Source organism: Austrofundulus limnaeus, unplaced genomic scaffold, assembly GCF_001266775.1.
Source record: "Austrofundulus limnaeus strain Quisiro unplaced genomic scaffold, Austrofundulus_limnaeus-1.0 Scaffold43, whole genome shotgun sequence".
NCBI classification, from domain to species: domain Eukaryota; kingdom Metazoa; phylum Chordata; class Actinopteri; order Cyprinodontiformes; family Rivulidae; genus Austrofundulus; species Austrofundulus limnaeus.
The window spans coordinates 1,200,698-1,215,645 of record NW_013952445.1 but is presented as its reverse complement, the minus strand read 5'-3'; the positions used below and the strand labels follow the sequence as shown (position 1 = coordinate 1,215,645).

At 37.5% G+C, this 14,948-nt stretch overlaps 1 protein-coding gene across 2 annotated transcripts in view; it reads left to right on the top strand.

The window, feature by feature from the left end:
- The window catches only part of LOC106516980 (zinc finger protein 385D), a 69,873-nt gene extending 55,411 nt beyond the window's left edge, over window positions 1-14,462 (top strand). For both annotated transcript variants that reach the window (XM_014007621.1, XM_014007622.1), the window contains 7 exons: window positions 6,311-6,465; window positions 6,591-6,698; window positions 8,716-8,893; window positions 10,805-11,191; window positions 11,279-11,481; window positions 11,580-11,678; window positions 12,796-14,462. In XM_014007621.1, the coding sequence (XP_013863075.1) occupies window positions 6,311-6,465; window positions 6,591-6,698; window positions 8,716-8,893; window positions 10,805-11,191; window positions 11,279-11,481; window positions 11,580-11,678; window positions 12,796-13,026 (1,361 nt within the window). In that variant the 3' untranslated portion in view covers window positions 13,027-14,462. The remainder of the gene's footprint in view (window positions 1-6,310; window positions 6,466-6,590; window positions 6,699-8,715; window positions 8,894-10,804; window positions 11,192-11,278; window positions 11,482-11,579; window positions 11,679-12,795) is intronic.
- The last annotated feature ends 486 nt before the right edge of the window (window positions 14,463-14,948 follow it).

Here is a 14,948-nt window from a genome sequence, read left to right as displayed (position 1 = left end):
ACATGACACAGCACTTTATCAGCTGTGATTTCGTACCCCAATAGTTATACAAAAATTAAATAGATTTGTTTTAGGTTGGTTGAACAAATTGAAGCTTTTAGTGACAGTGGAGCTACTGGCAGATTATTTTCATGTCTGTGAATGGTTGAGTCAACATGAATATTTCTACTTTGCTGAAAACTGTTCCGCCCTTCCTGCATTCTAGTGTTGTAGTCCCCAAGATTAGCCTTCGATCTCTAGAAGACTCTGGATTTTCCTACACCTGCAGTAACAGCTTTCTTATTTTACTGCAGCCGAGAGTGAAACTCCTGACCGCATTCAAATTCAACCGATAAAGATTTTTACTTTGAAATATTTAACGCTCCCACCAGCKTGTGCGTCGAGGATGAGAACACTGAAATAGAGAAACAATAATAACTTTCAGGTGTAAATTTTACCAGGACTCACTTTTGTTGATACATTGATAATGACAGCACACTCTTGGGGAATTGTTTTCTACTAGAGCTGTCAGCCTGACAAAAATAGCTTTACTTTTGAAACAAATAGGTTGAATATGACTTGTAGACTGCTGCTTCTGTTTATTACAAATCATACGGGTTTTTGATTTATTGTCACTTATACATGCTAACATTTCTAAATATTGCTTTTCTTTTTAGCAAAAGGAAAATCTAAAGATCAATCAGCAGTGGTCTGGAGAAAGTCTTATATTAGTTTGGTTTTGAGTTGCTGCTTCCAAGTCCTGCTCTTGTCTTGGTGGGCTCTGGTCTCTGGTCTCAGTTTAGGTGGTCTTGTCCCCAACACTAGACTCAGATCATGTGATTGGTGTTCAACACAGTACAGAAATTATACTACGACATGCGACAAAAGAGGAGCAAAGGATCGTTCTGTTTAGTGAAAAACACATTTTGGTTGGAGTGAATTTAAAAGACAAGCAGGGGTGGGAGGTAAAATTACAAAACTAAGATCATCATGATTCACGCTCTTTGGATTTTTTTTAACAGTAAATCAGATTTTTGTTTAAATGAAACAAAACACAAGCAAAGCAGTGAGACTCCAGAGAGAAACTCTAAATAWTCACACAAGATCTCTAATCTGATAGAAAGGAGGAAAATATAAAGTTCTTTTCATCATAACATCCAGCTGGAGATTAAGAGGTGGGGGGGGGCATGTCTCATCCATTTCTCCTCATCGACTCAGAATGGACTAATGTGTTAACAATAGAGAATAATTAATTGRCTGTATTTTTAGGGTGCACAGAAKCACATTTTCTATGTTTGTGACATGAAATGAAAAGAAGAAGGCGTTCTAACACAACTGTCGGCGTCACCAAACGTTGAAAGTGTGCAGATGAGGCTTGGGGGATGTTGCTGCGTGTCAAAAAATAAAAGCATGTCTTCAGAATAAAAACAGAAACGATCTCCAACAGAAACATCCCAGGAAATGCACCATGAAAAACGCAAAAGCAGCTTTTACTTAGCCGTGTTAGCTTCCATTGAAGTCGCTCATCCAAGTTTTTATTTTCTTGCAATTTGCTTTAAAATAATTTTTTTCCACTGTAATTGCTGTGATGTTGAGTCACCCCAAGTCTAATCTGGGACATAATAGAAATTAAGCTTRTCCTCTTTTTTTCCTGTTTTGATTTCAGCTCTTTTTCTTTCATTCCTTCTCAACAGACTAATGTGACACTTGAAGCTTTCCTAAGCAGAAGAAGAAACTGAGTTGAGAGCCCCAAAAAAAGGTCTCATCAGCCAAATGTCCTTATAATTGCTAATGAATTTAAATGAGCAGCTCCTGAATAAAAACAAGATGTATAACTTTTAAAAAGTTGCTATGTTCGTCTTGTAGACAGGTGTTTCGCTCAGAAAGAAGTGCAGATAATTAAACCTCCCTGCCTGATGTTTTGTGACTATATGCAGAAGAGATTACTGAGATCAATTTCAGATCTGAGGAGAGAAAATCAATGTTTAGAAAAGGGATCCTGACCGGCAGATTAGCTGCATCAGTGGAGTCCTGCCTGAGGTCGTCTCCGTCTCTCACTTGAACTGGTTTCCCTCAGTGCTGTCGCTCAGTTAGTYAGTCAGTGTAACAGCATTTAATTTAGTTTATTGGAATTAGTGATATTTGAAAGGTCATGGTGGAGAGTTTAAATGAAATTGGGATTTGAGTTAATTGAATCAGAGAACATTAAAAAGGTGTGTGTGGTGTTATGTTCGTTTGTGTGTTGCCTACACAGATTCGGGATAAACAGAGATTGGATAAACAGAACCACATAAAATTTTTAATTTAAACAAATGCGTAGTGAAGTGACTCAGTTGGAAATCATCAAATRTGTCAAATAAGCTGATGTGTGACTTTAAGTATCTTAATGTTTGTAACCTTTAGAAACAATATCAGATTAAGATTTATTTGTGAGTGGTTTGACCAGATGTTCAAATTTTATCTTTAAATGAAAGGCCTAGCATTCCTTGAAGAATTTCCTAAATATAATCAGGGTTCCTGCAGATCAGTACAAATCTTAAAAGGCATTGAATTCACCAATCCAGAAATAAGGCCTTAATTAGTCTTAAAATGTCTTTAAAATGTTAACACATTGTAATAATGATGATCGTAACTCATCTCAAATATTAAAATAATTGGTTACATTTATTTATCTTTTTAAGTAATTTACTGAATTCCTCTCACAGCTCATTTTGTGTTAAAATAAACATTAGGCTAAGATTGTCGCTAACTGGGTTGTTGTTTTTTTGTTTACATTTTTTTATTGTGACGTTGGTCTTAAATTTAATTCAGGTGGCATTATGGAGGTCTTAAAAAGTCATAAATTTAACTTTCCTTAAGCTGGAATCATAATCTGTTTATGTTTACAGTCACATAGTGGCAGAGAAGTGGACATTTGTGATGCATTTAGGAAAGATGTTTCTAACTTTTTCATGAATTGTTGTAACATTGTGAAAACAATATGTTTCTTAAGACAAACTATTATTTCATTGTTGGCTTTTCATTTTTTTAGTACTGATTTTTATTGATAAGAATTGTAAGGCTTATTAATGTTTCTGCTGAAGGAAACACTTCATTATTATTATTTATAGTATTTATTTTCATTGTCTAGAAAGTGTTCCACTTATAGTAGATACTTATATTCCTCTAAACTTAGCACAAAAGTAAGAAATGTTTACGAAGTCAATAAATGTTTTGTTGTAACAATGATTCCTGACAATAAATCTTATGGTGGGCACCTGATTGGCAGCACCTGGGGRGACCAGAARCTCCAAACAGGAGTCAGTTTTAGCAAAATAAGCTGTTTGGAAAAGAAGATGTGGCAAATTGTTCATGTGAACAAAGCTGCTCATCCCACAAATGCATGTTCCTTACAAATGTGGCAACATTTAAAAGGGAAATAAACAGGCTTTCCAACAGTACAAGTTTTATTGCCAAGAAACGTTACAACAAAGAAATAATCTACAAAATACAATTTTCCTCACATGTGGTGCTAAGTTTATTTAATCTTTATTATTAGTTTATTTAAAACAAATTTTAGTATCAAGGTTTGATCTACCCTGAAAGGAAGAAGCAGGTAAAGATAATGGAAGGCTGGTTGGACGTTTGTCTATCCCTACTGAAACAAACATATAAAACTTGAAAAAAAATGTAAAGGGTCAGATATGTAACTGTTATTTTTTTCTTTTATCATATTTACTACTACAAAAAAGACACGTCTGCTGCTTCATCATTAAACAACTGAACTGATGAACCACTTTCAACTCTCTTGAACCTTTTACGACAAATAGACATTACCCATCACTCTAACTGATATTCTGAACACATTTAACCTAAAAATTAAGGACTTTCTTTTTTCCATCTCTGCTCAACTCACAGACATTTTAAAAGGTAAAGCAAAGGTAGCAAAAAAAATAAAGCCCAATTCACAAAGACTTTCAAACCTGCGTCAATTTCAAAGATAAATTCTGAAATTCAGAMAGTAAAAGAGGCAGACAATTGGGGGAAATTGCCTTCCTGTTGCTTTGCTTTTATGCTGTAAGAAATAAAATAATTTKCTTTCACTTTCACAACAAAGTCCTCTTCTGAGAAAAATGTCAAACTGTGAAGGAATAATACACTTCCTGAGCTTTTGTATGAAACRCTGAAGCAGWTTGTTCCAGAAAAGTTTCTCAGAATTTACATTTATTTTTATTTTCTTAAAGTCTAACATACATATAATAAACAAGATCTTTTTCAGTTTTTAAAATAAATTCTACAGAGCTCATACTCTTGCATAGGTGGTGTTTTTCCTCACGTATCTTCCTCTCTTTACCCTCATCTGGAATAAATCCAAGCTTTGTTCTGTTTTTTTTATTTATTTTTTTATTTTTTTGGCAGAAGACACCTGCTACCAGGCAGTTGTTCCTCCTTCCATCTCATTAAGCTCCCCCTGATATTTTTCTTTGTGCTGCAGCCAAATTTAACTTCTGTCTTGTCAAACTGCAAATGTTTAAGTCTTTAAAATGTGGAGCAAAAATGAGTTATTTGTGTTTTTTTAAATGCAGTTTTTTAATGCTATGAAGTAAAACTCTTGTAGCCAAGATAAAAAAAACACTTTTATGTCTTATTCCTGCAGTTTTATATAACTTTATTATCAGACAGCCCGAAGACACTCAGATGGGTCCTTACAGAAGCCTGTAATTAGCTTGCTTATGTAAGACTGCATTTTAATGCTGCYTTGCGTCTAGGTAAAGGTCGTTGCTCTTTAAAGCGTGTGAAGTCTGAAAGCACTTTAGGTCAGCCRGAGTTAAATGTGATGAGATGAGAGGTCATGTGAAAGAGATTTTAAAACATGAAGCTGATGTGAAATTACTGCAGGATTCATTTTAACAGTTTAAAACCTCAGCATAATGCCTGTCGACTTTTATGCCAGAGCTGTAGCTCTTTTGGTCAAAAATAAGGTTAAGCGCAACCTTGTGTTCTATGGCAAGATGTCATGTGTTGTGAGTGACCCTTGGCTACAACCACAATCTAATTTTAGCTCAATATCTGTAAAATTGACTATATTACCAATTTAATGTTTGGTATCGTCAGTTAGCAGTGATCATGTGTAAGTATCAGTCTTTTTACACTGATCTCAATCACTACCTACACATAGATGTTATTGTGTCAATGCTATTAAGACGAATCATCTGTCTTCCGTACGTTTTTCAGCATCTCATTCTACATTTTTTGTGCTATTTCAATAATTCATTTATCAAAATTTTCAGTTCTTTCAATATTTACGCAACTTATACATTTTCAGATATTTATCAATTTCTGTCATTTTTGTTCTCTTTGAAAATGAATAGAGTTGTCTTCAACAACCTTAAAATCCTCACGTTTTTTTTGCTTCCTTCAGCTTCATTTTTGCTAATTTTAGCTTTTTATGCTTTTTCAGCTATCTATTCTGCTAAATTAAATTTTGTCTATTAGCTTCTTTTAGCCGTTTTCTGTCATTTAAGCTACTTTTTAGCAATTTTCAGCTAATTTGAGATTTTCTTTTCAGTTTAATTCACTTTTTTTGTAATAATTTCAGCTGCTTACTGCTTAATTCAGAAAACAAGTGCTTCTTCTGCCTCATGCTAGCTATTCTCTGCTTGGGATTGTGTATTTTCCAACAAATTGCAAAATTTTTGTACATATTTTCTGGAAATCTTTTGCAACAAAAAGCATTTTAAGCATCTGTTTTATTTTTGCATTTTTCTGCAAAAATGTAATTTTTTCGTCATTAAGCATTCACACTGCATTTTTGCAGAAAATGCTACTTCTTTAATTGATATTTAGATCAGTTCCACCTAATCAATGGTTCATGAGATATTTTGCTAACAAACAGACAAAACCACACAGACACAGTCAAAGACATAAATGTCTGCTTTTCTTTATGGCAGTGGGTGATAACAATTCAGATGTAAGTGCAGAAGAGCAGATTGTTGGTGCTCATAAAAAATCATATTTTCTGAAGTAAACTGATTAATGCTTTGTTCACTGTGCTGACTGAAAAGTTTGCAGGATCAGAGGAAGAAGCACACAATTACAGTCATTGGAGTTCTGCTTAAAGGCCAAAGACATTTCTCAAGATAAACAATGGACTTGTGAAGCAGGAAAAGGCCACTCATTTATCCCCTGCTATTACTGAAGTCATTAGGGTTTTACTGAGTGAATCATTTAGCTGCTGTGTGGGTTTCAGACGTGCTCTGAAATCTGCCTTTGTCCCAGCACATCCAAACATATGACAGACTTAAACCTGACACTCTGCTTGTTGTTAAAATGTGATTATTCTTCCTTTTAGCCGCGCTGACCCAGAACCAGGTCCACCCGCTCCTTGGCTCCCTGCCACTCCCGGGTCGGCCCCTTCGGTCGCCGGCTCATCCCCAGCTGGAGCGCTTCCTGCCTCTCAGGGTCAATGGCTCCTCACCGCTCAGCCTCTTCCCCAACTTCAACGCAGTAAGACGCCAGAAACATTTCTGAAAGTTGCACGACAAAAAATACAGAAACGGTTCGTTGCTGCGGCCCATGCAGGAGAGAACTGCTGAAAAATAAAGTTTACGCCCGTGTGTTTCATCTTTCAGATGGACCCAGTTCAGAAAGCGGTGATCAACCACACCTTCGGCATGGCTCAGCAGAAGAAGAAGCCCATCATATCGTGTAACATCTGCCACCTGCGCTTCAACTCCACTGTGAGTCGCACGCTTGTGTTTTTCCCCAGCATGACAAACCCATAAAGGCTGGAAAAACTAATTGTTACTGCAAAAATGTCATCAAAATCTCATTATTAGAATAGAAAATGCCTCACAATGGGCCTCATGCAAGAACCGTTCGTATGCACAGATTTGTTCTTAAGTTGTGCGTACGAGTGGCTTAGGAGAATTTGTGGCATTCACCAATGTTTTCGTATTCTAAGATTTTTTTCAGATACGAACAAAATTCACGAGTGGTCCAGACCTGTCGTATATTTTACGAGCAGTCAGTCTGCTGTTATCCAGATGGGTTTTCCTCCCTAATAACTTTATATTTCGTTAGTTTGAAGATATTTTGAGTTGAAAATAAATCACACTCCATAATTATGTTGACAATAGGCTATTCTGCTTGAATTAGAGTTATAATTTTAAATGTAATAATTTAGACTAACAATATAAATTGTCCGTCTGTCCGTTTTCTGCCGCTTATCCAGGATCAGGTCCTGGGGGCAGCAGGAGACCCCACTCTCCCCAGCGACACTTCCAGCTCGTCCTGGGGGACTCCGAGACGTTCCAGGCCAGAGGGGATACATAATCCCTCTAGCAAGACCTGGGTTTTCTCCAAAGTGCCAGAAATATTTTGAAAATATCTTAAAATGCTTATTTCAGAAGCGCAACTGAGACCACCTGCGACCGCGCGGCGYCTGAATAAATGAAAATGATTTAACACAGTTGTTTATACTTTTAGCAGCTCTTTTTATTCCACAGCTGACCTGCTAAAAATGACAGATTTTCTTGTCTGGATCTCTGACAGACGGACTTCAATCTCTGAACTCGTAAAGTTCTTTTTAATTTTCGCTGTCGTTTTCCTGAATGGACACTTCCTTGTATCTGAGGCAGGAAACATAGCCTTATATGGTGTTTTTGGGGTGATAATTATGCTAATCTCCTCTCCTCGTGCACGAGCAGCTGGATATGAACAGGTGGAATTTACGCAGCTCATTTACACACTTTTCCTGAGGATAGAAGAGTTTGTTGAATCTGACGTGACATGTTCGTACGAACCCTTCGTACAAACAAAAGTAAGAGAAATTTAGGATAAGAATACGAACATGTTTTTGCATGAGGCCCATTGTTGCTTTTGAGTTGTTTTATCGGCACAAACTTTCCTGTGTTTTTTGTGAGTTTTATTTTTAACATTTTTTTTCAGTTGCAGTTAACATTTTTCAATCAAATAAAATATCTTTGCATCCTAATGTTCAAATTTAATCTGAAAGTACTTTTTGAAAACAGTATTTGTTCTCACACCTGCTTGCTCCAGTTTTCAATTACTAGACTATTTTAAGCTTACGTCTGGTTTTTTTTTTTCTGTTTCTTCTACTCACACTTTTGGCTTAATACAAAATATTTATGCATACAACCCCCTATTCCCCACAAAAAAAACCGGATAGGGCAACAGAAGGCTGTAAAAATAAGGTGTACAGATAAGAAACTGCAGGAGGAATATTTTGCAACTAATTGAGGTTAGTTTGTTCTGACATTCAGCCTCGTATTCCCAGCATCACACCCCGACCCTCAGTGGTGCCCTTTTATATTTGCGTAGCTGTCTTAGGTTTTATGCAAAGTGTTAACGTCTGGTCGTCGGTTCGACCCCTCGGTGCACGCGGTCATAAAAAGATCAGCCTCTGCACTCGCTGAATTTGAAAGCACATTAGGCAGCTGCAGAGTGTTAATCTGGTGAAGATGATTGGACGGAAGTCGAATGAACTAGGTATTTAAAGTTCTGTCAAACTGACTTTGTGTTTAGTACTTTTTACAGTTCATATATCAGAATGTTCGGCTCATTTAAGAGATGGGTGCGATGGCTTCTATTTTTTGTAAGAAATGTATACTTTTCTGTACAGTAAATATATTGAGGGCTTAAAATTCCTTCATAAAAATCTGGTGAATCCACTGTACAGTGACTTCCCCCTTTTGTCTGCTTTTCTGTGCACATTTGCACGTGGGAATGTTCTAGACTCAGGCAGAGGCCCACTACAAAGGTCACAAGCACACTCGAAAGCTAAAGGCCCTGGAGAACCAGAAGAACCGGCAGAAGAGCGGGCACAGTCAGTCCTCAGCAGGAAAAGACAGTGAAGGAGGCACGGCGGGAGGAATAACGGTGCCAACAGACTTGCAGCTAAAAGACAAAACAGGTACAAGTTTTATTTTTATTTTTCTAAAAGCAGTCCCCTTGCCACCTTCTGAGTAATTAGCTGTAATGGAAGAGAATGAGCTCCAAGGCTTGGAAGCTGCCACTCAGCTGGTTAATTACCAGCCATTACCTGTCCTGCTATCATCTGTGCTGTCGGTTAGATAATTACTCCTATCAAGCAAAGGCGTTCTTCAAGATGAGAAGCATTAATGAGGTTTAAAAAGAGATGCAAATCTGAAGAGGGATGACGGCGTCTTACATTCTTAGATGGCGTAGTTTTAAAACCAAAATGTCATTGATTCAGTCGTGAAATGTTGATTCTCTTAAAGATCTGTGTAGACTCACAGGGATGGTTTCTTTACCCTTTTCTTTACATTGTAGCTTCTTCTGCTACATTGAGCTACTTTTTAAAGTAATGACTTTGCCGTTCACTGTTTTACTCTCTTTGAGCCATCAGTCACTCGGCGTCTCATTCTGCCTGACAACCAAATATCACCACCTCCTTTTCTATTCCCTCTGTCTGCCTTTCCTTTCCATTATTGATCCTCTACCTCCCATTTTCTTGCAGCACCTATCAATTTCCCCCCTCGAAGCACATAATGATAAGCTTGTTACTTTCAGTGGTTGCCATGGTTGTTGATTGATGTGACAGAGGGAGCTTCGGCAAAGAGAGAGAGAGAGAGAGCCAACAAGAGAGAGCGGGGCACGAGGACAAAGGAAGAGTGATTAAGATGGCAGAAAAGAGGAGGAAGAAATAAGAAAATTCAAGAGATGATAGAGAGGAACAGAAAGCACAATCTAAATGTGATGTGAAAGGAGTGGGACATAAAGAAGAGAGCGAAAGAAAAAAAATAAACGTATCTTGATTATGGAGACATTCGTATCGAATAAATCAATCTTGTTTTAAAGATTTTAAAACAGCTTGTGATCATAAATACATCGGATTATTAAAGGGATCCACGATTAGTTGCAACATTAGACTTTATTTGATAAACATTTATTTTAACTATAAAATAAAGACTGTAAAAATACTGTAGGATGTTTAGTTTTTATAATTTTTAAACAAATTTTTTTAAATATATTACACGGACTGAGCCATTTTATTTACACGCAAAGCATTCTGGATAAATGATGACGTTGATGGGTCCTTGGTGCGAGGCTGTGAGCGAGCTATATCCACCCTGAAGGTTAATCTTGGACAATATCTGACAATCAGCTCTTTTAAATGAAACCAGGGAGCGTTGACAGAGAGGAGAAGGTAGAAATGACTCAGTCTGTAACTGAAAATGTTGGAGGACCTCAGTTTAGCTTGTTGGTTTGTCGCGCTAGGGCCGAACTAATACATATAAGGCAACATAGTGTTGGCGCTAAAGCTAAAGCTAACAGGCTAAGCTGAGGTTCTTCTTCCATGAAGCAGCTCTGTTGTCCTCCATCCATATTTTCAGTTACAGTCTGAGTCATTTCTACCTTCTCCTCTCTGTCAACGCTCTCTGGTTTTGTTTAAAAGAACCAATCGTCAGATATTGTCAAAAATTAACCTTCAGGGTGGATATAGCTCGCTAGCAGCCTCACACCGATGACCTATCCATGTCATCATTTACCCAGAATGCTTTGTGTTTAAATTAAATGGCTCAGTCAGTGTTAAAATATATTTTAAAAAATTTACTAAACTAAACAGCCTACAGTATTTATACAGTCTTTATTTCACAGTTAAAATTTATGTTTATTAAATAAAGTCTAATGTTACAACTAATGGTGGATCCCTTTAAATAATGTGAAACAATAATGGCCTTGTATTTGTTGTTGTCGCTGTTTTGGTCAAACTGAAAAGAATTGTAGAAGTTATGCACAATCTTATGCAACGTTCAGAGTTTTGAACGCTCTCGTCTTGTGTTTTTCTATCTGTCCGCAGATACAAGCTCTCCATCCCGGTCTGCTCAACAGTGTCCTGAAAACAACCAGGAGAGCTCCCCAACAGAAACTCCGTCCTCGATGACTTCATCCTCAGACTCTTCCTCCCTGCCCTCCTCAGCTCACCACATCCCAGAAGCATCACCAGAACCTCAGCTTTCTGACCTGCCTTCAAACAGTCCACGTGCAGACGGGTGCAGCCCAAACACTGGGTCTGCGCCACACTCTGACCTCCAGGGAAGCTGCCCGGGCGGAGAGGGGGAAGAGGAGGATGAGGAGGCGAAGATGAAGGAGGTTAAGGAGGCCAAAAACAACAAGAAGCATTTTCACTGTCCGACTTGCAAAGTGACGGTCAATTCAAGCTCCCAGCTGGAGTCTCACTGTAGCGGTACGCACTTTCCCTTCGCTGCTTCTACTTCTGTTCATTTTTCACTGTTCTAACGTTTCACTCCCTCCATCTGGTCGGACGATTCAGGGTCGAAGCACAAACAGATGCTGGATGGTCAGAGCAGCAGTCGGCCACATGGCAGGGTCAGGATGGGATCATCGCCTCGGCCCAAAGGTCGAATGAAACAACGAATCAGGAGCAAGAGCAGAGTGGTCGTTGGCGTGACCAATCAGGCCTTTCATTGTGAGCTGTGCCAAGTGTCGGTTAACTCTGAAACACAGCTGAAACAAGTACGTGGATTATACTGTTTGCTTTAGCTAATTAGCTAAGCGTTTGTTGGATTTTTTTTTTTTTTTGCCTGAATCTGTCTTTTTTTTTTCTTTTTCAGCACACAAACAGCAGGAGACACAAAGAGCGTTTAGCTGGGAGGCCTGTAAAAGCCAAGTTCACCCCCTATAATAAACTACACCCCAGTGCTGTCTTAGCAGTGAGTCTCCTTCTCACACATTTATTTTACATTTGATAAGTTTTATATTTGTCCTCATAGCACATGGTCAGTTAGGAACACTATAACATAAATCATGGTCGTTTCCTCCAGTGTCACCACTCACAACTACAGGTGTCCTGATACCAGTTTTTCTCAGAGTATGAGTACTTTAGTTTGGGTACTTGCCGATGCCAAGTACGGACACAGAGTTAGACATTAAACATTACACAATGATTATAAAAAATGTTTCTTTTATTTAGAATCTGGTACTAAATGGAATACTGATGTTTTTCAAAGCAACTACAGTCTGAACAGTGATGTCGCATTTCATCTAACTTTTACGTCAGTGAGGTGGGGATATATGGATCGATCCAAATAATAACCTTGAGTCATGCTGTTTAAATATTCTAACTTCACGTCTTCAGCTACAGAACCGAAGTCCAGTTGCTTTGTCTTTGTTCTTTTAATTTTCCGTGTCCTGGATGACAGAATCCACAGAAACATATACGTTGGTGTCAGACCACATAGACACTAAAGCAGCTTGATACTTTAGTTAGTTTTATTTAGAGCATGTCACGTCGCCCTCGCTCCACAAATACATGCTTCACCAGAGCAGCATGTCAGTTAAATATTTAATCGGATCTTATTGAACAACAACTTCAGAATCGACGTGCTAACATGTAGCATCCGTGTGTAGCGACCTGTCTTATGTTGTCCTCTGTACATGCGGGTCGTATCGACGGCATGAAGCATTCACACCTCTGATGGAGGTCGCATTTAAAATGTGAACATCCATTCAAAAGCATGGTATCTGTTCCAGGTATTGGAACATTTTAAACAAGTACTTGTAAAAAGTCTGGTATCCCCACTACTTACAACTGAGCCAATGTCCTTGATCAAAACTGGTCCTTCTTTTATTTGCATGGAAGAAGAAGAAGCGATGACTAGAAACATGGTGAACTAACATGCTAAATGATAATTCTGATTATAATTAAGCGCCCTAAACATCTGGATGCACTTGTAATTTTTAAGTAATTTGTATACTGTATATGGTGGCCTGGTTATGTACTCTGTCTTGTCAGAAGTCAGTAAGTATACCTCCTGCTTTTGGTTTCAGACTAAACTGGCCCTGCAGAAGCAGCTCTCCAAAGCCCTGCCGGCAGGGCTCCTGACCAGCCCGCTCAATCCATCTGCGTTGTGCGCCATGGCGTCCGGACCCTTGGCTCTACGACTTCCTCCGGGCCCTGCAGCCATTATCCAGGGTCCCCTCATCAGCCCCACACTCTTCAGGCCTGCACCTGGACCTCTGAGGGCCACGCATGCTCCTATTATCTTCTCTCCCTATTAACAATGAGCACAAGATGTTGGGAGTTACAGATCTGACTTAGTCAGAGTTGGACCAGCAGAAATGACTGACTCTGCCAGGCCTGGATCATCCAGTTCTGCCTGAGTGACACCGAGACACTGCAGTCAGAGTGAGAACGGCATGATTAGCATGACTGGGACAAGTCATCAAACCAGTATGCCCTCACTTTGGGTGTGGATGGAAATTTCAGCGCTGACTGAGAGGTGTGTCAACTTAAAAAGGTGGAAGGATCATCTCTTATCAGTTGAGTTCTTGTTTCCCAGGGTCTGGACCTCACTGCAAGCCATAAAGACATCCATCTTGGATTTTATTTTAAACTGATACACTAAAGCATTAAAGTATTTAAGAACATTATTTCATTTTAGAGCCTTTCGATGGACTCTGAGATGGGAATTAAAACTATTTCTGCTTCAGTAAGCAAATCAAAATCAGAAAAATCACATTCTGTTTTTATCATAAAATTGGTTTAAATATGGAACCAGTTTTATTCTATAAAAAGATGATAATATCTGCAGTTTTGCACTTCAAAATGTTTTGTATCTCCATGTATTTTCAGCCATCAGTTGATGTGTGTTCTAGTATTTGTCGCTGTTCTGTGTGTTTTTGTCTCTTGTTTTTTTTTGTAATAAGTGACAATCAACCATACCTGAATGAATAAATACTTGCCAAACAGAGATAAATAAATTAATGTCTAAATTGAAATGGCTTGAAGTAGTTATACAACTTAATGTTTTTTTTTTTTTTAGAGGAGCCATTATGGTGTGCTTTACTGCTGATAGCTGGGTAGATTAATAAGAGGTTACACTTTAGGTCACCCTGTTTACAATATAATTTATATAAAGACTTTTTAAAAAGCAACATTTTTTTATGAGTCAGATTTAATTAGAGCCTCTTGTGTAGACTCAAGTATTAACAGAACATGAAGGACATTGTTGCAAACATGCTTAATGATTCCAAAACATGACATCACAGACCAAGTTTGAAATGTTTAAAACCATACAGTATTGACATAATTTGTTGTATTTTTAATGTCTCTGTAGCAGACTATATTAGAGTTTTATTCCTTATATGAAAATGTTGATTATAAAATCCTAAACAGGGGGATTTAAAGTGCTGTAATTCAGGTAAGTTAAGATCAACTTGATGCTGCTTGTGCAATATGATGGAGCAGAAACTGTGCTATTCATGAACATCTAAATCATGTTTAAAATACTGAAACTGTTATTTCTGTTGTAACTATTAAAAATGATCTACTTTCATTAAAGATGGAAAACCCTAAGCAATATGTATTTTAAGTGTCGCCTGATAAGATCAATGATAGCATAATTGTACTTTTTTTGCAATAATTTACAAAATTATGTGAGAAAAATGGTTATAATGTATTCCACTTTAACTTATAAATAGTCCTGTTACATTTACGCAGTTGTGCTTGTTTTTCTTTTACATGAACATGTTTTCATTTTTCATCATGTCTTGAAAAATTATTCTGGTCACTTAATCAGTATTATTTTACGTCAAATGCATATGATATGGATTTTTTTCAAATATGCTTATTTTAGTATAAATTAGTATATTAAAACAAAACAGAGTTAGAGAGAGTTTCATTTACTTGTACAGTAATGACTGAAAAGATTAAAATACTGTAGGACTAATTACTAAAACCAAATACCAAGAAGTCAAAGTGATCATTAATTTAGTTTGTCCTTTTTAACAGACATTTCTCATTTCATGAGGATTTGGTGCCCTCCTGTGATGTTTAGCAGCAAGTACAACGTATAAATAAAGATAATGTTTCTTTCATGTGATTAGAAATCCTGTAGTCAATAAATTGCAGAATATCACACTTAATACTGTAAACATTAGAAAAGCTAGTTAAATCTATTGCTGGTACTCTATATATATAT